General features: G+C 55.1%; 2 protein-coding genes across 4 annotated transcripts; both read left to right on the top strand.

The window, feature by feature from the left end:
* The first annotated feature begins 806 nt into the window (after window positions 1–806).
* On the top strand, window positions 807–5,376 carry Ccdc194 (coiled-coil domain containing 194). Of its 2 annotated transcripts, XM_052752537.1 has the most exons (5): window positions 807–1,133; window positions 2,611–2,707; window positions 3,501–3,633; window positions 4,042–4,222; window positions 4,315–5,376. In XM_052752537.1, the coding sequence occupies exons 1-4, from the start codon at window positions 807–809 to the stop codon at window positions 4,187–4,189; spliced, it is 705 nt and encodes a 234-aa protein (XP_052608497.1). In that variant the 3' UTR covers window positions 4,190–4,222; window positions 4,315–5,376. The 2 variants fall into 2 exon arrangements, with proteins under 2 accessions (XP_052608497.1, XP_052608496.1); XM_052752536.1 differs by having other exon boundaries at window positions 4,042–5,376.
* Plvap (plasmalemma vesicle associated protein) lies at window positions 4,410–25,729 on the top strand. 2 transcript variants are annotated; one of them, XM_052752535.1, is made up of 7 exons: window positions 4,410–4,516; window positions 12,870–13,130; window positions 16,277–16,373; window positions 16,473–17,179; window positions 17,725–17,782; window positions 17,883–17,964; window positions 24,540–25,729. In XM_052752535.1, the coding sequence occupies exons 2-7, from the start codon at window positions 12,900–12,902 to the stop codon at window positions 24,544–24,546; spliced, it is 1,182 nt and encodes a 393-aa protein (XP_052608495.1). In that variant the 5' UTR covers window positions 4,410–4,516; window positions 12,870–12,899; the 3' UTR covers window positions 24,547–25,729. The 2 variants fall into 2 exon arrangements, with proteins under 2 accessions (XP_052608495.1, XP_052608494.1); XM_052752534.1 differs by lacking the exon at window positions 4,410–4,516 and having other exon boundaries at window positions 12,750–13,130.

The following is a 25,729-nucleotide window of genomic DNA, read 5'->3' as shown; positions in this document are numbered from 1 at the left end:
TCCCACTTCCACCCCCCTCTGGGCTGACAGGTGTGTGCTACTGCAAACAACGTCCATTTCGCGAACTGAATGAGGGGCACACCTGGAGTCATCCTCAGCTCACACTTTGTGTGCACCTACTGTGTGCCCGGCCTGTGTGATAACAGGGTAGAGGATGAAACAAAATGTGAGGCTTTGCTTGTTGGGGCTCAGTTGGAATGTGGGGGGCAGGCAGGGAAGGAGACTCCGGTAAAATGCAGGCAGGCACCTGGGTGTCTGACGACCTTAGGTGCCCCGGACCTGCAAGTTGGAAAGAGAGACAAGGCGTCCTGTGACCTGGACAGACCCTTCATTCCTCCGGTGCACACACAAAATAAATAAAATGTAATAAGAACATAAAAAAACTTTTTGTAAGAACCTTGAACCCCACTCTCACGGAAAGATTGTCCACATGGGTCTGAGCACAGTCAGCGTGGAGACCCCCTCCCATCTTCTAGCCTCAGTTTCCCCATTAACAGAATGTGCTCACCTGGCACTATGGAGCTTCCCAACCATACTTGGTCTTTTGAGTCCCCCCCCACACACACACACCCTCCGTGGGCTCCTGACTCTCATCAGTTACTGAGTTCAGGGGAAACTGAGGCTCAGAAGGGTCTGGTGAAAAGGCTCTCGGCCTTTCCTAGAGTGCTCAGAGCTGACTGGTCCTGTGCACCCCTCCCCATCCCTCGGGAAGCCACCGCCGGGCGGGGCGGGACCGTGGGTGTCCCCAGAACCCCAGGGTGCCAATTAAGAGCTCGTGGCCCGTCTAGGGTCAGAGCCACGGTGGGATGGCAGAGCCGGGCCCGGAGCCGGGGCGCGCGTGGCGACTGCTGGCCCTGTGCGGGGCTGCGGTGTTTCTGGCGGCAGCCGCGGCCGGAGGGGCACTGGTGGCCTGGAACCTAGCGGCCTCGACGGCCCGGGGCCCCCGCTGCCCTGAGCCCGAGCAGGTGAACGCCACGGTGTGGCCCCCAGACTCGGCGCCCGAGGTCGAAGAACTTCGGCGGCGGCTGGCCGAGGCTGAGCAGCGCCGGGAGAGCCTGGCCAGGGAGCTGCAGCGCGCCGAGGGCAGCAGGAGGGAGCTGGAGGCGGCGCTCAAAGCCTGCAAGGACCGCCAGGTAGGGACAGGGGAAAGCCAGAGCGTTCAGCAGAGATCCTGCTTGTCCATCGCTAGGGCCTCAGTGTCCCCGACTCTCCAAAGGATGGAGGGGAAGCGCAGGACCACCCTGGTTTCTCCTATCTTCTAAAATGCCTCTTGGAGCCTAACTTCTGACCCATGACGCCATGAGAGACCCTGTCTCGACCCTCTGTGCCGCCTCACCCCCACTCCAGGCTCCAGCAGTCTTATTTTGAGAGAGGGACACTTACATCACCTGTAATTAGGAGACTAAAGTTGGCCTCTTGGGGTGGTACCAGCGGGACCTCCCTTTTCCGGGGACCACCCCCTCAGACTCTTAACTCTCTTGACCCCACAGCCTCACAAAATGGAGTGACAGTATGGTGTCACACACGAGGGAGGCAGAGGCAGGGAGGTCAGGAATTCAAACTCTTCCTCAGGACCGTGAAGAGGTGGAGGGCAGCCTGGGTTGCAGGAAGCCCCATCACAAAAGGAAACACTCCCAAACCTAGCGACGTAGTTTATTAAACAATGGCTGTAAACCTTTCTATGTCTGACCCAGCACAGTCTGCACATCTAATTTTGGTGGACACTGACCTGTACAGGAAACACAAGACTTTACTGCTAGGCAGGGCTCCACCCCTGAGCCACGCCCCCAGCCCCTCACTGGGGGATTCTAGGCGGGGCTCCACCCTGACCACGCCCCCAGCCCCTCACTGGGGGATTCTAGGCGGGGCTCCACCCTGACCACGCCCCCAGCCCCTCATTGGGGATTCTAGGCAGGGCTCCACCCCTGAGCCACGCCCCCAGCCCCTCACTGGGGATTCTAGGCGGGGCTCCACCCCTGAGCCACGCCCCCAGCCCCTCACTGGGGACCCTGGGGGGGCTCCACCCCTGAGCCACGCCCCCAGCCCTCTTTTTACTTTTAATTTTGAGACAGGATCTGCCTCAGATGCCCAGTATGTCCTGGAACTCAGGCTGTGGCCATGCCTGGCTGGAACTTCTGATCCTTCTCCGTCCACCTCCCACACGCTGGGATGATGGGCGTATCCTGCCAGGTCCAGCTGACATCTGTGTTTTAAAAATCTAAATGTCCTGGCAAGCTGAGGCAGGAAGACCACAGCTTTGAGGCCAGATTAAGGTGCAAAACGTCGTGGCTCTAATCCCAATACTGAAAAATCAGAACACCCCTGCGCGCTCCCCGCCTTCCCAGATGAAGGGCCTGAGGCGATGGAGGTCAAAGCTGCCTGTCCTCAGGTGTGAGTTCTGACCCTGCCCAGCTCAGCCAGGTTTGTTTTGCACGAGGGACCAACGTCAGCCTCAGAAAACCAGGCATTGTCACCCATCAAATCTGCCTGAGCCGGCGGCAAGTCCTAGATGGAGTTCACAGAACCAAGCATTCTCTGCCGTGCAGAGTTTGGGGTTCACTGAGCCCCCCACTTTGTCCCTTTTTCTTCCTCCCGCACCGCTGTCTGCAGAGCCGGCTTCAGACCCAGCTGAAGACCCTGAAGATTGAGGTGGATGAGGCCAAAGTCCGAGGCGCGCAGATGGGCCTGGAGAACGGGGAACTGACAGGTAGGTGGGCTGGGAGAGGGGAGGCCCAAGGAGGGGCCTAGAAACGCGCAGTCATGGGCCTGCAATTGCCGTGCAAAACTCTAAAAAGACATTAAAAGGACTTAGTACAACCTATAAGGGCAAGAAAACAGAAACAGGCCCGCAAAAGACTCGAAAATAATACAGACCAGTCAGTCTGTCTGTGGCTTGGCAAGGTAGAGAGCTTGGGTTCCATCCCCAGCACGCATAAACCAGGCTTGGTGGTGCACACCTGTCGCCCCAGGACCCGGGAGGCTGACACAGGAGGATATCTGTGAGTTTGAGGTCAACTTGGGCTGCACAGTAAGACCCAGTCTTCAAACAAACAAACAAACAAACAAACAAACAAACAAACAAACCAAAAACAACAACAAAGGTTGGTATGTGATGGTGGATGCTTGTTACTCCAGCCCTCCAGGGGCAGGACTTGAGAGTTTGGAGTCAGTTAGTCTCTCAGTAAATCTGAGGCCAGCCTGGGCTACATGAGACCTTGTCTCAAAAGCAATAATAGCATTAAAGCGACAACGATGACGAAGATGGAAAGTCGTGTACATTCTACCTTTTTGTTTTTTTTCGAGTCAGGGTTTCTCTGTGTAGCTCTGATTGTCCCGGAACTCACTCTGTAGCCCAGGCTGACCTCGAACTCACAGAGACCCGCCTGTCTCTGCCTCCTGAGTGCTGGGATTACAGGCGTGCGCCGCCACCGCCCAGTTTAGTCACGCGCATTTAAATTCGAGCATGCACACGGCGCGCTCTGTCCCTCTGTCCCCCGTAGAAGCCCTGGAGCGCTGGGAGGCGGCAGCCACGGAGTCCAAGCAACAGCTGGCAGCCGCACTGCAGCGCGCAGGCGCAGCAGAGGCAGACGGCGAAGCTTGCGTTGGCCGCGAGGTGGCGCTGAGGGAGCGCAAGTGAGTTGAAGGGCGGGTCGCGGGCGGCGGACGGACAAGGCCGCTGGCCAATGACTATGTAGAGTGTAGTTCTTTAGGCGTGGCTTAGGGACTCGGGGGCCTCTGCAGGTGGGGAGGGAAGCGGGGCCAGGTGAAGTTGGAAATAGCTCAGGATGGTGAGGGGGATAGGTTGTCTGTGGGTAGGGGTCCCCGGGTTGAAGGTGCCAGTTGGGGAATCGATGTGGGGCTCCAGGGAGAAAATACAAGGATGCAGGAAAAGGGAGTAGGTAACGAGAAGAGTCAGGGGCCCGAGTCCCTGGGCAGGGGTCTGTAGTATGTCAGAGTCTGGAAGAGAATGGGGACCGTGCAGGGTCCCCGCACGGACACGGTGTCGGGCGTCAGGCGCTCACCGTCCCCTCCTTTCTGCAGTTCCGCCCTGGAAGCCGAGCTCCGCAGCCTGCGCAGAGGACCGCGCCCCCGCCCCCGCTCAGGGTCCAGGTCCAAACCCTCCATCCGCTCCCACCCGAGGTCTGGACCCACTAAGGGCTGCCGGAGGCCACCTCGTGACCCCCAGTAGGATGGGAGCCTCGGGCCAGGACCGACAGCGTGGGTGAGAGGCGTGACCCAGAGCGTCCACGCGCGGCTTTCCACCCACGGCTGCCTAGGTGGCAGCACACAGGAAGACTCAGTCCTCCTCTCTAGGAGCACACGGTACTAGACCATCATTACCTAGGGAAGCCGCCTCACTTGGTCAGCCCCCATGTCCCCGGTAACCGCGATGGGACCTTCATCCCGTGGTCAAGAGGCTCACCCTTTAGGAGCACACAGAACTCACCAGAGCCCGGAGGCAAGCTCGAGTGGAAAGGTTTACAAATTCTAAGAAGCCGTGAGGATCGGGGCCAAGGTGAGGAGGATGCCTGGGGCCTAGAAAGTGACCCTGTTCTGGAGGAGATGCCCAGGAGACAAGAAAAGAGAGCGCAGGACGTAAAAAGGGGAGCTGTCTCGGTCACATGGGGGAAGGGGCTGTCTCTGGGCTCAAAAGAATCACTGGAAGGTCGACAGTTCTCCCACCTCCCTTCCCGACTCTCCCTCCCCCGTTTCCCCTCTCTGTCTTCATTTCTTTCTGGGTCTCATGTAGCCCCGGCTGACCTCACACTATCTATATAGCCTAGGCTGCCCTGGACCTCCTGATACTCCCCTCCCCCAGGGCTGGGATTAAAGGCGTGCACCACTTCACCCTGCTCAACAATCTAAGGTGTGCTTAATTTCACGTTGTTTGTGAGTCTTAAAATTCACGTTTAACATAGTTTTTCTGCAGCATCTTCCTATGCAGTTCAGGTTGGCCTGAAACACACCGTCCAGCCTCTCTCCTGTGAGTGCTGGCTTTATGGCTTTACTGGCGTACTTCACCAAGCCGGCCTCATTTTCCTTTGAAACTGCTTATCCACATTTAACGTGACTGAGAGAGACAATTTCTGTGGTTTTTTTTCCCCATTCATCCAGATTCCTTAATTTACTCTTTGTTTCTTGCTGTTCCCTGGCGCTGGAGATCGCCCCGGGCGCGGCGCACACCAGGCAGGCGCGGTCCTGTCTACATCTCCAGCCTCAGCAGCTTTCTCAACACCCAGTCATCTCACAAACATGCAGAACTCAGGCCTGGGGGATCCAGCACCCTCCTCTGGCCCACTTGGGTACTGCATGCATAGTTGTGCAGATTCATGCAGGCAAAGAGCATATACAAAATAAATAAAAAATTAAACCATTTATTTATTCATTTATCTATTTATTTGAGACAGGATCTCTCTATATTATAGCTCTGGCTGTCTTGGAACTCACAAGAGATCCTTCTGCCTCTGCCCCCCCCAAGTGTTAGGATTAAAGGCGTGGACCACCAAGCCTGGCCAAAAAAAAAAAAAAAAAAAAAAAATCCAAACCAAAAAAGCCTGTCTTTCATACATTCCACGAACACAATGCACAGTCTAGAGAGGAACCCATCATCTCTGGGAACAAGGACGCTGAGATCCAGGTCCACTATCTATCTGTCTATCTAGTGAGGCTGATTCTCAGACAAAAGCAAACACTACTCACAATGTTTGTAAACACATTGTTATCTCTGCCGTGCAGCGATGGCAGAGTGCTTAAGAACACTAGCTGCTCCTGCAGAGGACACAATCGGGTCCCCAGCACCCACATCCGGCGGCTCACACCCGCCTGTAACTCCAGCTTCAGGGAGTACGATGCCCGCTTCTGACCTCTGTTGTCACAGCACTTGCTTGCTCATAACCACACACAGATACATAAAATAAATAATTTTTTGAAATGTGATGCAGAAGTGGGACGTGGTGGTCCATACCTTTAATTGGGAGGCAGAGATGGGTGGATCTCTGTGAGTTCGAGGCCACCCTGATCTACAGAGCGAGTTCCAGGACAGTCAGGGCTACACAGAGAAATCCTGTCTCCAGAAAACAGGAATAATAATAATAATGATGAAATGTGATGTGATGTGGGGAAAGACTGGGAATGTATCTCAGTGGTGGAGTGGTGGGTATGAAGCCCTGGGCACAGTATCTAAAAATAAGAAAGAAGAAAATAAAATGAAAGAAAAAAGACGCTTTTTTTTTTTTTTTTTTTTTGAGACAGGGTTTTTCTGTATAGCCCTAGCTGTCCTGTCCTGGAACTGGCTTTGTAGACCAGGTTGGTCTGGAACTCACAGAGATCCTCCTGCCTCTGCCTCTCAAGTGTTGGGGTTAAAGGCCTGCGCCACTACCACCTAGCTCAAAAAAGACATTTTTGTTTTCCTTTGGTAAGTTGAAAATCAGATCGGAGGGTTTTCTAGGCGTCATCTCGTTTCTTGCCATCAGGGGTCGCCGCAGCCTGCAGAGCCGGGAGGGGGGGGTGTCTGAGATCCCCTTAGCCCAGCCCTGAGAGCTGGGAAACTCCTTTTATGATGGGGCAGGCACTGGGCGGGATGAGGAGCTCAGGGTCAGCCTTGCCTACATAAGAAGTTCGAGACTATCCTGAGCCTCATGCGACGTCCACAAACATTGTCATCCCAAGCGGTTGCCCCCGCCTGTAATCTCAGCAATCTGGAGACTGAGGCAGGAGAATTATCAGGCTTACAGTGAGACTCTGCTGGAAAAAAAACTATCAGAAAACACCGTGTCAGGGCGCGGAGGGCGATGGGAGGCTGTGGCGGGGGGGGGGGGGGGGGGGGGGGGGGGGGACGGGGGGGGGACGGGACGGGACACAAGAACCACAGGCGGTCAGGGTGAGCCAGAACTGAGTCATGTGACCCGCCTGCCTCTCCGCAGGCCACACCAAGCCCGCTTTCCTTCTGCCTCTGATTGTTTTGAGACAGGACTCGCGTAGCCCAGGCTGACCTCCAATACACCATGTAGCTGAAGATGACCCCAAATGCTGATCCTCCTGCCTCCATCTCACCTGTGTGGAGGTGACAGGAGATACAGGGACAGAGCCCAGGGCTTCACACATGCTGGAGGAGCTCTACCAGCTGACTACAGCCCCTGAACCGTTTTTGTTTGTTTCTTTAGGGTGCTGGGACCCTGGCATAGCCTGGGGGCACACACAGCAATCACGCCACCCTGAGTCAAGAGTCTAAAAAAATGATTACATTTCTTTATTAATTTGTGTGTGTAGATGCAACGGTGCTCATTTGGAGAACTCGGAGGAGTGGGCTGTGGAGATGAACGAGGGTCGTCAGGCCTGGTGGGAACGCCCTAGCCTCTGGCCATCCCCGACGTGTCCCTTGTGTCTACTCTTGTCTGCAGCCCATGCCTCTGGAGTCTGGTCTATGCCCACCAGGCCCCTCCTGTGAGTGCAGGAGCTGGGGTGGGGGTGGGGCAGCAACAGCAGCCCCAGGGTGTTGACGACAGGCCTCCCCTGAGAGTATCACCCCCGGAGTCCCCACCCCAAGGGACTTAGAGTCCTAAGGCGCTGCCCCCAATCTCAACCCAGCTCTGCTTCACTTTCTCCTAAATGCAGAAAATCTATCCATGGAAAACTGAGAGGGAGGTCTGCCTGACAGGCAGGAAAACCATTCCCACCACCAGGCTGGGTGCCTGGCACACACCTACAATCCTAGCACTTAGGATACAGAGGCAGGAGGATCTCTGTAAATCAAGAGTTGCAGGCTAGTCAGGGCTATCTTAAAATAAAATAAAATAGCGCGGTGGTGTTACACACCTTTAATCCCAGCACTCGGGAGGCAGAGCCAGGCGGCTCTTTGTGAGTTCGAGGCTAGCCTGGGCTATAGAGCAAGATCCAGGACAGGCTCCAAAGCTACACAGAGAAACCCTGCCTCGAAAAACCTAAATAAATAAATAAATAAATAAATAAATAAATAAATAAATAAAGCTCTTTCTTGCTTTATAATGTTCCTGGTGGCACACTTCTGTCACCCAGCACTCTGGAAGCTGAGGCAGGAGGATTGCTGTGAGTTCAAGGCCAGCCTTCAAGTAGCCTCACACTACTTGGAAGCACATAGTAACAAATGTCTCAAAACAATAAAACAAAAAACAAACAGTGAAGTTTTTTTTCTAACCAAGATATGACGTTTTTTTAAACCTCCTGTCTCCGTGAAGACTGAGCTGCTTCGCTGGTGGCAAGTGCGGACTTCCTTCGAAAGGTTCCCACCTAAACAAACAACTCAGGCCCAATTGATTGTTTTCCATTTAGAGAGAAAGAGGGGGTGGGGAGCATCCATGAGGATCCTGAGCCGCATCCGAAGGGACGCAGCATGGGCAAAGTTTCCTGTGACCATGACAAATTGTTCTCAGGAAAATCACAGAGCGGTCCCATCAGGGAATGAGGCTGACCTGGAGGGCGTCTTCCCCTCCCCCTCCCTACGGGACAACCTGGCCAGGGATGCAGAAGGGCTTCAGAAGGTCTATTTTTAGAGACGGTATACAGTGCGGCAGGAGCGGTCAAGGAATTAACCTTTTGAAGGACGCTCTGGTGGCAGCTATGTCCAGTGTGAGATGGGAGGTTTGACCGGAGAGATTGATTGCCGATCTTTCCCCCACTGAACCGTGACCGGGAACCAGGACTGGGAACCCAAACAGAAAGGCCAACGGCTCCGTGGACCTGGGAGGCTCCAGGCAGAGCAGCTGAGCCGGTGTGGAGTCCGGCTTCCATCCCTGTGCCCCGGAGAGGATTCTCCGGAAGGTGCTTGCCTCTGAGCCTGAGGACCTGAGTTCAGGCCTTGGGACTCACCAGAGAATTGATTCCTGCAGGTTGTCCTCTGACCTCCACACGCATGCGCACACACACCTAAAGTAAATGTAAGTTTTAAAGTTTTAAAACAAGCAAGAAAGGAAAAAAAAAATCTTAAAGACATAACTAAGCAAAAAAACAAGGAAGATTCATTATTTTTTTTCTACCTAAAAAGTAAATCTTAAGCTGGGGCGTGGTGGCGCACTCCTTTAATTCCGTCACTAAGGAGGCAGAGGCAGTTGGATCTCTGAGTTTGAGGTCAGCCTGGTCTACAGAGCAAGTTCCAGGACAGCCAGGGCTACACAGTGAGACCCCTGTCTGAAAACAAACAAACAAACAAATAAATCTAACGGGGGGCCCTGGTGAGATGGGTCAGCAATTAAGGGAACTGGCGGCTCTCACAGATGGACCCAGTCCCCGGCACCCGAGGATCCAATGCCCTCCCCGGCCTCTGAGAACACTGCACACTGCAAACACCGTTACTCCGAGTACTCCCCAAAGCAGCCTGGGCTGCATGAAACCTTGTTTCAAAAAATGAGTCAAAACTGTTAGACTGGATTACCAATGTGGAAAGAAATATCCTTCTTGATCTTGATAGAAATGAAGTTAGTATATATGTTAAAATGTAACAATTGCCCAACACGACCACGCACCATCAGATCAAGGATCAAGGGTGGTTTTTTGATTTTCTGAAAGTTTACAATTGCCTTTCTTTTTCCTTACCTGACTTTATTTTATTATTTTATGTGGATGGGTGTTTTGCCTGCATGTGTATCTCTGTATCACATGTGTTTAGTGCCTGTGGAAGCCAGGAGAGAGCTTTGGATCTCTTGGAACTGGAGGTACAGAAGGTTTTAAGCCATCATGTGGGTGCTGGGTATCGAACCCAGGTCCTCTGCAAGAGCAGCCAGTGCCGTCTCTCCAGCCTACGACTCATTTGCTGTTGCTGTTGTTTGTTTGATTGTTTGTTTCAAGACAGGGTTTCTCTGTGTAGCTTTGGCTGTCCTGGAACTCGCTCTGTAGACCAGGCTGGCCTCGAACTCACAGAGATCCACCTGCCTCTGCCTCCTGAGTGCTGGGATCAAAGGTGTGCGCCACCACATGGCACACCTCTATTTTTAATACATTTTATGTATTTATTTGTGTGTGGTGGGCACTCACACATGCCACTGCACCCATATGGAAGTCAGAGGACACCTGTGGGATTCTAGTCTCTCCTTCCACCACGTGGGTCCTGGGGATCAAACTCACACTGTCAGCCTTGGCAGCAAGCACCTTTTCCCACCGAGCCATCTCGCTGGCCCCTCAACTGACTCTGTGTTTGTAAGGACATATATAAAGCACCTTGCATACATTATAAAGCACTGTCAACTCTTCTAGAACTAACCCCAGCCCTGCCTCCTGCCTGAGCCCCTCCACAGGACCCTCCTTACTTACATTCCACCCATCACTGTTCCTGTCCTCTGGGTTCAGAGACTGTGACCCTGCCCCACTGCCTCTCAGCCTGGCATCATGTGACAGTTATACGCCGTGTGGATGAGAGTTTCACACTTGGTGCCTACAGAAGTCCCACGGCTTACTTATTTTAAATATCGTATCATTCTATTTCATGTGTCTGGGTGTTTTGCCTGCATGTATGACTATGTACACCTGTGTGCATGGTGCCATCCAAGTCCAGAAGTGGGCATCAGATCCCTGGGGACAGGAGTTACAGAGTGGTTATAAGCCATTATGTAGGTGCTGGGAATCGAACCCAGGTCCTGTGAATCGATAAGGCATGCTCCAGCCGTCTCACGGTTTATTAAGGCTGAATATGTGTCTAGCTCTGTAGGAAAGCCTTGGAAGCGAGCTATATTGGGCGCTGGGAAGATGGCTTTGTGGATAAAAGCTCTTGCCACAAACCCCGAAGACCTGTGTTCAGTGCCCAGAACCCACAAAAGGTGGAAGCAGATAACTAACTCCACAGAGTTGTCCTCTGACCACAGACAGACCCCCTGGGGTACCCAAGACACACCACAGACAACAAGAGCCGTAAGGATGAAAAAGGAACTAGTGTGTGGGGCTCGGTGGGTAGGGAGCTCGGTTAGCACGGAGAGACCCTGAGATCCACGCCCAGCACCGTAAATCAGGGGTGGTGCTGCACACCTGCCTTCCCATCGCTTTGGAGGGGGAGGCGAGCCGATCAGGAGTCTCAGGCCGTCCTTAGCTACATAGCCACTAGGAGGTCAGCCTAGGCTACATGAGACCCCCCCTCTTAAAGGGAGCAAAAAGCTGCCCTCTGTAAACAGGATAAAACCGGAATTTCAGGGGAGGAAGTTACTTTTCTGGGGTCATGTGCTGGCCAGGTGGCATGCCAACTTGAGGCTGAACTGTGCCCCCCCCCCCCACCCGCACCCCGCCTGCCTGGCCAACCTGGAGCCACAGCCGGTTGGGCCCCAACTGCAGCCCCCAGTCCCGCCACCCCCCCCACCCCGCCGCTGTCCAGGAAGGGTCTAGAATCAGGAATCACCGGGTGGCTGCAAAGGCCAAAGGTCACACAGGGTTTCCTGTCCACCCCTGGGAACTTCCTCCTTCCCAACCCCACACCCGCCTGCCCAGCTCCTTCTCCATCCCATCCCTTCCCAGACTCCGGGGCGAGCTCAGGCGACCTTCCCCCCGCTGGACCCCACAGCTGCCAGCTCCTAGCCCCTTGCCCCACAGGTCAGGGCTGGCTAGGAGGCAGAGACAGCAGGCAGTGGGGGAAGCAGGCAAAGGATTCCAGAAAAGTCTCCCAGCACTTTTGGGGGTGGGGGCACCCCCAAGTCCTTTTCTCTGTGACCCTGAAATCTCACATCTTTGTCTGGAGGTTGGCCCACAGAGACCCTAGAACCTCTCCAAGAGCCCTACCTACCAACAATGCTCACTGCCAACTCCTGGGACCCTGATCACAGCAGGCCAGGAACATAAGCACACTGTTGTCATAGAGAGGGGAAACTGAGGCACAGATTGGTGCAGTCCTTGCCAGAGTTCACAGAGGTCTCTCTCCCCTTTCCCTACTCCAAGATCCTGCTCTCCTACTTCAGACCTGGGGGCGGGGGTCCTAGGCAGCGGCTCCACCCCCGAGCCACGCCTCAGCCCCTCACAGGGGGAGTCTAGGCAGGGGGTCTATTGCTGAACCAGGCCCTAGTCCCAGAACACTATGTGAGCTGGTAGAATGTTTGAGGGAGGTGGTACCACTGTCCCCCAGGAGTCAGGTGTTTGTGGGGTTCTTCTGTGTACTAATTGAGCACTTCCTGTTGCCCATCGTGGAAAACCTCCCCGGAGGTCCTGGGTGGGGAACTCACGCCCGCAGTGCTTTGCCTTGGATCCCATACTCCTCTGTGCGCGTGTGCGCATGTGTGTGTGTGTGTGTGTGTGTGTGTGTGTGTGTGTGTGTGTGTGTGTGTGCGCGCGCGCGAGTGTGTGCGCCTGGGAGCTGCCCATGGTGACTGTTGGGTTTCGTGGGATTTGACTGGTGGCACCTCAGTGACCTGGGCATGTTTGAACCCAGCTTGCCACACAGTAACCGGGCCAGTCTCTTGTCACTGCTGTGCTTCAGGGTCCTCTTCCACACACCGGGCCTAGCCACGGGCATCGCCTGGCTGGCCTATGGCCCGGTGGTAGTGGTGGAAACTGAGGCCGGGCCAGGCAGAGGAAGCCAGTCCAGTCACCCAGCGGGCGCCGCACCCTCCATCTATCACGCTGTCCAGACTGCCAGTCCTTAACAGCCAGGGTGGGAGTGTTGTGATAACCCACAGCCCCCATTTCCTCCTGGCCAGGAAGGAGCCGGGCAGAGGAAGCATTAAGAGAAGTAATATAAACACTCCCCCCTGCTTGGCGCGGCCCAGATCTGGCCAGGCAGGCGAGCAGGGACAGTGCTCCCGCCTGACGACGCTGCGCGAATGGGGCTCGCCACGGATCGCGGCCCGCACTCCCGCCCGGGGCACACGGCGCGCGGCTGCTGGTACTACCTGCGCTATTTCTTCCTGTTTGTGTCGCTCATCCAGTCCCTCGTCATCCTGGGCCTGGTCCTCTTCATGATCTACGGCAATGTGCACGCCACCACGGAGGCCAGCCTGCGGGCCACCGAGATCCGCGCCGACAGCCTGTACAGCCAGGTGGTGGGGCTGTCGGCCTCGCGGGCTAACCTGACCAAACAGCTGAACATCAGCGCGCACGCCAAGGACTCGGCCGTGCAGCAGCTGCAGAGCGCACGACGTGAGCTGGAGCGCATCAACGCCAGCTTCCGCCAGTGCCAAGGCGACCTGGTAAGAGGCGACCTGCGCGTCCCAAATTCTGAATTCTTCTTGAGGAAACCATACTCCCCTCCTCGATTCTTTATTTCGAACATGGTTTCATGTAGTTGAGGCTGGTCTAGAACTCACTGTGCAGCCAAGAATGTCCTGGAGTTCCTGACCCTCACGCCTCTGAGATTACAGGCCAGTGTCGCCACGCCGGGTTTATGTGGCACATGCTACACCACTGAGCTACAGCCTTTCCCTGCCCCTAACCCCAGCCCCAGGCAGGGTCTCACTATAGGCTGGTCTTAAACTCTTGGCAATTCTTCTGCCTCAGCCTCCTGAGTGCTGGGTGACTGACTGCGTCACCCCATGCAGCCGGTGAGGATCTTTTGACAGTGTGATTTTCACGATGGCAGACATCGCCTGCCAGAAAGGGTTTGCTGCAGGTGGCATGATTTTTAAAGTTAGATTTATTTCTTGCACATGCATGTTTACCTACATGCCATGCCTATGTGTGGAAATCAGAGGACAGCCTTCTACCATGTGGGCCCCAGAGAACAATGCAGACTGTCGGCCGGCCGCAAGCCCTCACCTGCCGAGTCACTCGAAGGCCTGACGACGGCTCTATTTACTTAGGTATTTATTTATTTATAACAGGCAGGGTCTCACTATAGCTCCGGCTGTCCCGGAAATCACTGTATAGCACAGGCTGGCCTCGAACTCACAGAGCTCCATCTGCCTCTGCCTCTCAAGTGCTGGGATTAAAGCCACTATACCCTGCTCTCGAATCATCCAATTTAACAACAAGGTTTCTCTTGAGCTAAATCGGGAATTCATAATTTATGGCTAGGCCAATCCCCTGTGGAGGCAGAGCACCCCCTCAGTAAGCTTTGTGGGTGAAAGCGGGCACAGACCCCTGCGCTGTCGACCTGCAGTTGGGGTTTAGCTGGGCATCCTGGGCGGTCGCAGGTCCTGCTGCTGTAAGTGCCTGCCCCGTGTCTGCTCACAGCGGCTTCACAGGGCTGGGTAAACGGACCCAGAAAGCTTGATTCTTCCTCACTGGGACATGGGTGAACCGAGCCTGGGTGTGGCTCAGAGCTCAGCGCTCAGCCCTTGGCCAGCATGTGTGAGGCCCTGTGTTCCGTGCCCAGCACCGAGCACACAACCAAAAGAAATGCCTCTCTTGGCCATGGTGGCACACACTTGTCACCCTAACACTTGGGAGCTGAAGCAGCAGGAGCAGGAGTTCAAGTCAGCCTAGACTACATAAGACACACACACACACACACACACACACACACACACACACACACACACACACAGAGAGAGAAAGAGAGACAGACAGACAGACTGAGACACACACACAGAAAGAGAGACAGACAGACAGACAGACTGAGACACACATGCACACACAGAAAGAGAGAGAGAGAGAGAGAGAGAGAGAGAGAGGGAGAGAGGGAGAGAGAGAGAGGGAGAGGTGGAGAGGGAGGGGGAAGGAAAGAGAGGTTTCAGGCTCTTTCCCAGGTGGGGCTGAGCCCCTGTGTCCTGGAATGGTCACAGAGACCCCGAGACAGCTGTCCCCACACAGCCCCCAGCATGTCCGACATACCTGACTATGCTCACTAGACACCTCCCCACGCCACAGGGAGAACAGGACACTTCAGGCTGGGGCAGCTTCTGGCCCAATAGCAGGGGTGCTGGCAGCCGCCAAATTAGGGGTGAAGTAAGGACTCCCCTGGAGAAGACCCGGTCCTAGGCTGCCCCAGGACAGAGGTGGTCTCCTCCCTCAAAGCAGCCCCACAGGGTAGACGCCTTGAAGCCCAGGCTTCCCAGGCAGAGCTCCCTGGCCTCTTGTACTTTCTAGGCACTTACCACCCCTGGGTCAGGATTTGGGGACACACTTTCCCCACCTCATTTCCCACACTTCCTCATTGGAAAACCCAGGGCCCAGGCCTCTGGGTTTTAATTTCAACATAACTAATTTATTTACGGCTCCTGGAGCTTGACCCTGACCCAGAGTCTCCTCCTTGTTAAGTGCAGACTCCATCACACCCCAGTCCTGATTCTACAGTTTAAAATTTTCCAGCCTGGGCTACATGACCACCTGACTCAGGACACTGGGGTTCTTTGGCAAGCTGCCTTCCCCATGCTGGACAGGAGCCCAGAAGCCACCTGAGACACACCTTAGTGGTTTCTGTCTTGTCTCCCACTTCCCGAAAGCACAAAAAAAATGTGATTTTTCTGCTTCCTCTCCTCTTTGTCTGTTCCCTCCTCATCCACTTTGTGTCTTTTTGGTTTTGTTTTAAGATAAACTCTTGCTCTGTGCCCAGGATGACCTTGAATTTACTGTGTCCCCCTGTCTGGAAGGACAGGTACACACCACATCTTGCTTCTGTGGTGGTGGGCACAAAACCCAGGGCTCAGCCGGGCAGTGGTGGCACACTCCTTTAATCCCAGCACTCGAGAGGCAGAGCCAGGTGGATCTTTGTGAGTTGTGAGGCCAGCCTGGGCTACAGAGTGAGTTCCAGGACAGGAGCAAAGCTACACAGAGAAACCCTGTCTCGAAGAAACAAAAACAAAAACCAAAAACCAAAAAACAAACAAATAAACAAACAAAACCCCCCAAAAAACAAAAAACCAAAACCCAGGGCTCTGTGTTTGCTGGGCTGGCACTCTAGCAACTGAGCTTCGGCCTCTATCTGTTTAAGAGAGTCTTGCCCAGCGTGATAGCACACACCTTTAACCCTAGCACTTGGGAGGCAGAGGCAGGGGGATCTCTGAGTTCGAGACCAGTCTGGTTTATATTGGGAGTCCCAGGACAGCCAGGATTACAGACCCCATCTCAAACAAACAGACAGCCTTCCTCTGTGATCCAGGCTGACCTCAAACTCCTGGCGGCCGTCCGACTTCAGCCTCCTGAGTGCTCAGGTGACAGGTGAGAGCCTGTTTCTGAGGTTTTATGAACATCTGGCTTATGAGGGCTGGGGTTTGAACCCAGGGTTTGTGCCTCTTAGGCAAGCACCTTACCAACTGAGTGAGCTACAAGCATTCTGCCAGTGGAGCTCTCCCGCAGCTCTAGTCAGACCCACAACCCTCTAGAGGTGTCGTGGCGGCCACTGTGTGTGCATCCCTGGAGATGGGTGCTGAGCTGTGTTGCGTGTCCACACCTGCAGCTCACCTACATGAACTATCACCCGTTCATGGTCGCCATCATCCTGAGCGAGAAGAACTGCTGGGAACACCTGAAGGAGAACAACAAGACCTGTGAAGGTAAGCGGGTCCTGGCTGGGACGGAGGGGGGGGGGGGGGACGGCGACCACGCAGCTCAGGGGCCAGCCTGGGCTCACCCTCCTCGCCCCCGCCCCGCAGCCTTGCTCTTCAAGCTGGGAGAGAAGGCTAAGACGTTGGAGATGGAAGTGGCCAAGGAGAAGGCGGTGTGCGCCAAGGACAAGGATAGCCTGATGGCGGGAAAGCGACAGGCGGAGGAGCAGCTGGCGGCCTGTGGCAAAGAGCGGGAGCGGCAGCAGCAGGAGAAGCAGGTGGCCGAGGAGCAGCTGCACAAGGTGCAGACCCTGTGCCTGCCGCTGGACCAGGACAAGTTCCAGGCGGACGCGTTAAACGTGTGGCGGGACTCGCTCATCCCGCGCTCCCTGGAAAGCCTGGGCTACCACTACTCGCTGGTGCCCGAGATCGCGTCCCTCCGCCGGATGTGCGAGCACCTGCCCAGCATCATGAGCTCCAAGCTGGAAGAGCTGGCGCGCGGGCTGCGCCTGGGCATCGAGCGCGTGACCCGTGAGAACGCGGAGCTGCGGCGGCAGAAGCTGGAGGTGGAGCGCGGGGCGCAGGGCACGCAGGAGGCGCGGGCGCGCGCCGAGGCGGAGGCGCAGGCACGCGAGAGCCAGCTGCGGGCTGAGTGCGCGCGCCAGACGCAGCTGGCGCTGGAGGAGAAGGCGGCTCTGCGCGCGCAGCGGGACGGCCTGGCTCGCGAGCTGGAGGCGCGCAAGCGCGAGCTGGAGCAGCTGCGCACCGAGGTGGACGTGCGTATCAGAGCGCTCGACACCTGTCTCAAGGCCAAGGTGGGCCTGGTCCACGGGGTGGAGATGGGTGCCCTGGATGCAGTCTGGGAGGGTCAACCTGGGAAGGGGTGGGAGCTGAGGCCGGAGGATGTCACTGAAGGAGGAAAGCTGGGCCGGGGCGAGGGCCAGGTGGGCTTTGCCCTGGAGGGATGGCGGGAACCGGGTTTGGAGTGGATTTGAGTCCAGTTTAAGGATTAGAGGTACGGGTGAGGGTTGCAGGTGATGTCGGAGCTGTGGTGGACTCGATTTCCCGCCCAGTTTCAGGATCCTTGATGATGCCTCAGGTTGGTTTGGGTTAAGATCTTGGTTCCTTAGGCTGAACATAGTCTCTAATCCCAGCACTGGTCATTCAGGGGCAGAAGGACCTCTGTGGGTTCGAGGCCAGCCTGGTCTAAATAGTGAGTTCCAGGACAACCAGGGCTACACAGAGAGACGGTCTCAAAACACAAACCATCACCAACAGAAAAACCACCCAACTAGGTTGCTTAGGCGTTTGTAGGGCACAGAGGGACCAGCTCCCCCAACCTCTCCTGCTCTTTTTCCAGTCGCAGCCAGCCATCCCGCCAAGAGTCTCTGGCCCAGGCCCCAACCCTCCACCCATAGGTGAGTGACAGCCAGAAGGGTCAGGAAGGGGGACACCTGGCTCCCCACCCCAGCTCTCCTTTCTTAGGCTGCTCACACGAACCTTCATTTTTTCCTATAGATCCTGATACCCTGGAGGAATTCAGGAAAAGGATCCTGGAGTCCCAGCGCCTTCCAGTAGTCAAGCCTGCCGTCCCACCCAGGTGAGATGCCGACCGGCTGAGATCTCCATCCCAGAACTGTGGATAAAGGAAGCTGGGTCAGGGCTCAGGGTGGAGGGAGCCAGAGTTCACACTTGCTGCCTCCATAATGGAGCACCTGCTGTATACTAGGGCATGGCCAATATACCAAACATGACCATACTCTAGACAGGCAAGGCAGGGCTTTGGAGGGAGGGGATACTGTGAGCACAGGGAGAACAGGGGGGTCGGTGTCCTGGGCAGCTGGAACAGCCAGCACAGGTTTGGAGGCTGGGCTGGGTAGAGAAGGTCCACAGAGTGGAGAATGTGAGACTCTGAGTCTTCATTGCCCGTGTATCCTGTACACGTATGTGAAGGTGCAGGCCAGAGCCCAACCCTGCCTACAGTTCCTCATAGTCTCCGCTGTGGTTTTACTTTTTTCCCTGTTCATCTGTTCTGCGCATGGACAAGCGCGTGCCGTGACACTCATGTGGCTCAGAGATCAGCTCACCACGTGGGGCCTGGGCATTGAATTCGGATCCCCAGGCCTGGTCCACCATCTTGCCAGCCCATCCACCAGGGTTTCCGTGGTTCTCCTGAGTCAGGGTCTCTATATGTAGGCAGACTGGCCTGAAAACTCACAGGTCTGGTCCTGAGTGCTGGAATTCTCTAACGTACCACCACACCCAGGGGTTCTCACTGGACTGGCTGACCGGCCACAGGAACTGAGAGCTGCCATCTCCCCGGCCCTGTACAAGTGTGCCCACTGTGTTCTGGGATCGAACTTGGGTCCTTCTGCCCTGCAGCAAGGCTTCTCTGAGCTACCTCCTTACCCCAGAGCCTCACGATGTACTTTTACGGAATGGAAGCTGGGCTGGTGAGAGGCTCAGCGAGGAGGGGAGTTTGCTGCCAAGCCTGGCGGCCCAAGTTCCATCCCCGGGGACCCACACAGTAGGAGAAGAGACTCCTGAAAGGTGTCTCCACACTTCAGCCATGGCGTAGGTGCACCCCACACACGATAAAAATAAGAAAATAAATAGACATCTGAGCCAGAGAAGTGGCATCCTGGGAGCCTGGGCCACAGTGTGGGACCCCGTCTCCAATGAAAGGCAGTTTAGGATGAAGGCCATCAAATGTAAAGCACTTTACATTAACTGTGAAGTGAAGCCCACAGTCAAGAGAGGGACCAGGGCTGTCCTTGGAGCATGCCTGGGGCATCTGGCCCAATGCCCACACCCCTCACCGAGTCACCAGCCCAGTCATCCGTTGGAGGCACCATGTGTGTGCGTCACAGGGAAATGACTCAGGGACCACTCTCTGCAGGGGCCTGGCCACTCTGGTTCAGGTCGTATAACCTGGGTGACCTGGTGGCGGCTCAGGTCCTGAGCCCACCTGTAATCTCAGCACGCAGGAGGCTGAGGCAGGAGGATTAGGAGCTCAAGGCCATCCAGGGCTCCCGAGGAATCTCCTTCCTGTTTGTTAGCAGTTTGGTTCCAAGACTCAGAGCAGTCTCTGGGATTTGTACATGGATGAATTGTCTGCATGTCTGTCTGTGCTCAAGAAGAGGGCATCAGATCCCATTTTAGATGGCTGTGAGCTGCCATGTGGGTGCTGGGAATTGAACCCAGGTCTTGTGAAAGAGCAGCCAGTGCCCTTTAACTGCTGAGCCATCTCTCCAGCCACAGTCTTTGGGATTTTACACCGAATCTTGTTGGGTCCCTAGATCTAGATTTCAACTCCCTGAACCATCACATGGTGGCCAGACCTGTCTGTTTCTCACAACCCCTTGGAAAACTACCAGGGAGCTCCAGAGACCACTCTGTAGTTAGGGGTTTGGTTTCTTTGTTTGTTTGTTTGTTTGTTTGTTTGTTTGTTTTAATTTTTTTGGTTTTTTTCAAGACAGGGTTTCTCTGTGTAGCTTTGTGCTTTTCCTGGAACTCGCTTTGGAGACCAGGCTGGCCTTGAACTCACAGAGATCCGCCTGCCTCTGCCTCCCGAGTGCTGGAATTAAAGGCGTGCGCCACCACCGCCCGGCTGTTTTTATTTTTTTAGACAGGGTTTCTCTGTGTGGTCCTGACTGTCCTGGAACTCACCTGCCTCTGCCTCCCCAGTGCTGGGGTGAAAGGCATGCGCCACCACTGAGTGGCATGGTATTGATTTTTAAAGAGATTCATTTATTACTATTGTTTGACATAGAGTCTTACTCTGTAGCCTTGGTTGTCCTGGAACTCACTACATAGACCAGGCTAGCCTGGAACTCACAGCGCTCGGCCTGCCTCCCCAGTGCTGGGATTAAGGGTGTGTGACATCTCACCCTGCCCCACTCTGTACCCCAGGCTGGCCTCACACTCAGTCCTTTGCCTCCACCTCTTCTTTTGTTTGTGTGTGTAAGAGGGCGCTGGAGTCAGGCCCTCTGAAGGGGCAGCAGGCTCAGCTGCCCCTCCAGCCACAGCGAGCGACTTGTTTTTGAGGTTGTTTGATTTATGTAACCTGGGTTGGCTTCAGGCTCCAGGTCATCCTGCAAAAAGGTAGGAGAGTGAGGAGTCGGCCTGCGTGGCACAGGCCTTTGAGCCCAGCACTTGGAAGGCTGAGGCAGGGGGATTACAAGTTGGAGACTACATAGTGAATACTTTTTTTTTTTTTTTTTTTAAGAAAGGACGGAAGGTGGAGGAGAGAGCAAATATTGAAAACGATGAATAGAGACAGCAGAGTAGGCCCTACCTCCTTGCGAGCTACTGCACCCCTACCCTCCCACCCCATCCATCTTGGCTGGGAAATTTCTATTCTGAGCTCCACTTCTCAGAGGATGAAACTAAGGACTTAGCCAGGGTCACGCACAGGCCTAGGACTGTCAGGTCTCACTTGAGAACCGGGAAAGCTTTGGACATTGTTTATCTTGAATGACGCCCGTGTGGAGGGACAATGCTCACTCAGGCCTGCCCCCCCCCCACAACCCTCCCTCCCCCATTAGCGTTCAGGTGCCAGGAAGAGCCTTTCCCGGGACTGGGGCCATGGCCTCAAGGGGCTTCTTCCTCAAGGGTACAGCTTAGCTTTGTTCCTCCCATCCCCCCCTGCCCGTCCCCTCCCATCCCCCCTGCCCGTCCCCTCCCATCCCCCCTGCCCGTCCCCTCCCATCCCCCCCCTGCCCGTCCCCCTCCCATCCCCCCTGCCCGTCTCCTCCCATCACTCCCGGTCTCCTTTTCACACTTGCTAGGCAGATGAACATCTCCAGTCTGATTGTTTTGAGATGATGTTTGGCTATATAGCCTTGCTGATCTCAAACTTAGAACCTTCTTCATCAACTTTGAAAGTCTGGGGTGGCACAGGCCTTTAACCCCAGCACTTGGGAGGCAGAGAGGCAGATCTCTGTGAGTTGGAGGTCAACCTGGTCTACAGAGTGAGTTCCAGGGCCACACAGAGAGACCCTGTCTCAAAACAAAACAAAACAAAAACAAAAAAGAAAATAAGTAAGTCTGGGTTGATACCTACCTCCACATCCAGCTTTGCTATCATTTAATTAACTAGTTTCATTATTTTGGGACAAGATCTCACTGTGTGGACCAGGCTGGCCTTCAGCTCAGAGATCCGCCTGAGTGCTGGGATTAACGGGGTGTACCACCACCCCAGGCTCCGTACACCCCCTTTCTATTTATTTATTTGTTTATTTATTTATGTTTATTGATGTGTGTGAGTGTTTTCTGTGGGTCTGTCTGTGCACCTGATGCCTGTGGAGGCCAGAAGAGGGTGTCAGGTCCCCAGGAACTGGAGTTTCAAGTGGTTAGCCGCCATGTGGGTGCTGAGGACCGAAGCTGGGCTCCGGCGTCCACCACCACCTTTTGTTGTTGTTGTTTGGAGACAGGGTTTCTCTGTGTAGCCTTGGCTGTCCTGGAACTCACTCTGTAGACCAGGCTGGCCTCGAACTCACAGAGATCCGCCTGCCTCTGCCTCCCAAGTGCTGGGATTAAAGACATGCGCTACCACCACCTGATCACAACCACTTTAAAAAAAAATATTTCAATATCCAAATGTCTTCGTGGGTGTGGTGTATGGCCTGTGTGTGCTGCGTGCTTGTGGAAGAGGACAGTCATGTCCTTTGTCGTTGTCTGGCTAATGCCCTTGAAACCAGGCCTCTCACTGAACCTGGAGCTACTTGGGCCCCAGCCCCAGCCTCCTCCAGGCACTGGGGTCACAGCTGCTGGGGTAGACACACCCAGCTTTTTGTTGTTATTTTTATTTATTTATTTTTGTTTCCCTGAGACAAGGTCTCACCGTGTAGCCCAGGCTGGCCTCAAACTCACAGAGATCCTCCAGCCTTTGCCTCTAAGGTCTGGGTTTAAGGGTGTGCTCCATCATGCCTGGCCCCAAGGATTCGAACTCAGGTCACCATGCTGTGGGAGTAACTGCGCTTCCTCACCGAGCCATCTCCTTCTACTCCATTTACGGCACTGACAAGTGTGTGTGTGTGTGTGTGTGTGTGTGTGTGTGTGTGTGTGGTGTGTGTGGGGGGTGTGTGTGTCGAGAACTCAAACGTGGTTACATCGATCAAAACAATTGTCTTTTATTTAAAAATTACCATCAGATTTACTTGTATGTGTGTGTGAGAGCCACGGCACTTGGACACCTTGTAGGAGTCAGTTATCTCCTTCCAACCTGTGGGTCTCAGGGATGGAACTCAGATCATCGGGACTCAGCAAGCGTCGCGGCTAAGCCAGTTCACGCTTGTTTTAAATGAGACCAACGGTCTGGTTGCCCCAGCCAATTCCTCTCTATGCCAGAGGTTCCATTTCCAACGTTTGGTTTGGGATTTTGTTTGTTTGTTTGTTTTCTTTTGGGGGGGGCGGGGAGGGTTGAGACAGGGTCTCATGTAGTCTAGACGGGCCTCAAACTCACCATGTAGCTAAGGCTGGCCTTGAACTCTTGACCTTCCTGCGTCCTCTGCCGGTGTAGCCCTGATACTCAGGTCTCAGCCCCAGGAGCTCAGAAGCAGGGTGACATGGGCCGAGGAACAGTCAGGAGGGAGACCAGCTGAGCCGGATGGCAGCAGCAGGCTGATGCCTGGCGCCTCAGGAGCCTCAGGAAATGGCACAGGGCCCCACACAGCCACTCTCCTGCCTCTTACCCTCAGCCTCCACTTCCCAGTTGCCCCTGCCTAGAAGACTGCCCTGGGGACTTGTTATTTGGACCAGTGTCTGTCATCTCGGTACCCGGGCCACAGAGGCAGGGGGATCTCTGGGCGTTTGAGCCGGCCTGGTCCACACAGTGAGTCCCTATCCCAAAACAAACAAAGGAAGATAGGCCTGGAAGAACCCATGAATGTACTAGCCAAGTATCTGGCCCACGGAAACGGATGTATCTTGTGAGGTTTTTCACAATTTTTTTAAACAGTGATTGATGGTGTATGTGCACGTGTCAAAACACAAGTGTGGAGGTGGAGGACAACGTGCAGCAGTTGGCTCTCTCCTTCCATCATGTGGCTCCTAGGGATCGATTTCATATCAGGCTTGGCTACAAGCCCCTGTACCCGCTGAGCCCTCTCGCTGGCCCCTGATTTTATTTTCCTTAATTTCTGACATTGTGGGAAGATACAAACTACTGGAATCTTCCACAGGGCCAAGGCAAGCTCACCGAGGAAGGGGCTTTTAACCAGACACCCAGACAAGGGAGGAGCCTGGGTATTCTGGGTAGTGTGCCTGGGAAGGAGCGATCAAGGGGAGGACGTGAGGTGACAGGAACTGAGCCTCCTCGTGGCTGTGGCAAGGGCTTTGGGGGTCCCAGAGGCTGTGGGCAGCACCGGGCTTGGCCCACATGGAGACTAACTGGTTCACTCTGGTTGATTTGGGGGAGGTGACCTGGGCAAGAACAGAGGTCACCAGGCAGTCGAGATGGGATCACAGCTGGAGCCAGGGAGGGGACCAGAGCCAGCCAGAACGTGAGGCCTGGGGCCCCAGGGAAGAGCTGGGGAAGGAAGGGAGGGGGAGAGGAAGCCAGACTTAGCTGCAGACCCCCCCTCCCCACCAGGAAACGCCTCAGCGCCACCCCTGACCCCACCGGAGCGCCTTTGCCTGGCGGGGGAGGGGGGGGGTGAGGGGTGAGGGCATTCCAGACGAGAGGTGCTGTCGGGGGATGGGGCGGAAGCCTCTTGGAATTGTTGGCACTTGGGTGGGGCTGGTGTCCGGGCTGCAGGGAGGCAGGAGGGATGGACCTTGGTGTCAGCTGTGAAGCTGTGGACTTTGTTGGTCCTGAGGGTCCGTGGAGGGCGCATGCGTGGGGCAGGCTCATTCAAACTGTCTCGGACTGAGTGAATAAAAGAAAGAAAAGCAGAATCCTAGTGTGTAGGAAGCTGAGGCAGGAGGACTGTGAGTTTGAAGCCAGCGTGGACGACATGTGGAGACCCAGGGTTCAGGGCCTAGAACCTTGTGGGCCTCTCTGAATCCTAGTCTCGGTCTGTGGAGCAGAGCCAAAGCTCCGAAGCTTGGGTCTAACCTGGAGCCCCTGGGAGCCCTGAGAGGCCCGGGGAGCCGTGTCATGCCCCTGCTGCGGAGCAGCCCCTGGCTCCTCAGCCTGTTGACTGATGTGCTCTCTGCTTCTTCCTTCCCCAGTGGCTGAGGAAGCAGCTGCTGCAGGACCCTGGGCATGAGACTCGCCCATCTGTGGATGGGGCCAGCCAGATGCCCACAGCGCTGGACACCTGCAGTGCCCCATGGCCAGCAATCTCCATCCCCACCTCCTCTGCCCCCTCACTGCCCCTGCTCCCTACCGGCCCCCAGACACTGGGTTTAAGGCATATACAGCTGTGGGGTGACCAGAACGGCACCCGCCTGCCCATAAAGCACCCACAGCTCAGCTGCCACCCCAGGCCCTTCTCTGGCCTTGGTGCCATTTGGTGCCTGACCCGAGAGGTGAGAAACAGGAAGTCCCAGCCTCAGCTCCCTTGGGACTTTCCAAGCTCCCCCTAAAGGCCCGGGTAATTCTAGGTCCTCTTTTAGTTTCCAGGCCTCCCCTGGATGGCTTCGAGGCCCCAAGAAACACAGAATTTTCATTAGGTTTTAAACCATTTTCCAGGGTCTCTAGGCTCCCCTCCTTCCCACAAGGAAGGGCCTGGACCACAGGGGCGGCCTGTGGATCTCCCAGGGCCTGTAGGGATGCTTCTCCACACTCTGCCTTGCTTGTATCCCTTAAAGATATCCGTGGCACACAATAAATACCACAGAGTCTTTAAGGGCTGGTTTCTGTTATTTATTATTTTATTTTTCTGTAAATGAGGCCTCACTGTGCATGCCAGGTTGGCTTTGACGGCTGGTGTGTGCTGAATGGGGGCTAAGAGATGGCCCAGCAGTTTAGGGACTGGCTGCTCTTGGAGAGGACCAGAATTTGTTTGCTAGCTCCCACATGGCAGCTCACGACCTTCCTACGTCCAGGGCATCGGCACCATCTCTTGACCTCAAGGGCAGCAGACATGCGGACAGAGCATTTGTCTGCGTAAAGTAGAACAGTAAATCTTCAGATGGACAGACTGCTAGCCGTGGTGGTACCCACCTTTCAGCCCAGTCCTGAGGTTTAGTTGGTAGAGTGCTTGCAGCTCAGTTGTTAAGAGTGTTGTAGCTCAGCCGCTAGAGTGCTTGTGTAGCCCTGGGCTCCATCTCCAGCACCATATAAACTGGGCGTGGCAGGGCATATTTGCTGTTCCAGCACTGAGGGGGATGAGGCAGGAGGATCAGGACTTCAAGGCCAGCCTGGGCTACAGGAGACCCTGTTTCGATCATCAAAAATAAATAAAAATTAAAAGCTA

This window comes from Peromyscus californicus, unplaced genomic scaffold (genome assembly GCF_007827085.1).
Source record: "Peromyscus californicus insignis strain IS unplaced genomic scaffold, ASM782708v3 Scaffold_23__1_contigs__length_62951481, whole genome shotgun sequence".
NCBI lineage: Eukaryota > Metazoa > Chordata > Mammalia > Rodentia > Cricetidae > Peromyscus > Peromyscus californicus.
This window is presented reverse-complemented; position numbering and strand designations above follow the sequence as displayed.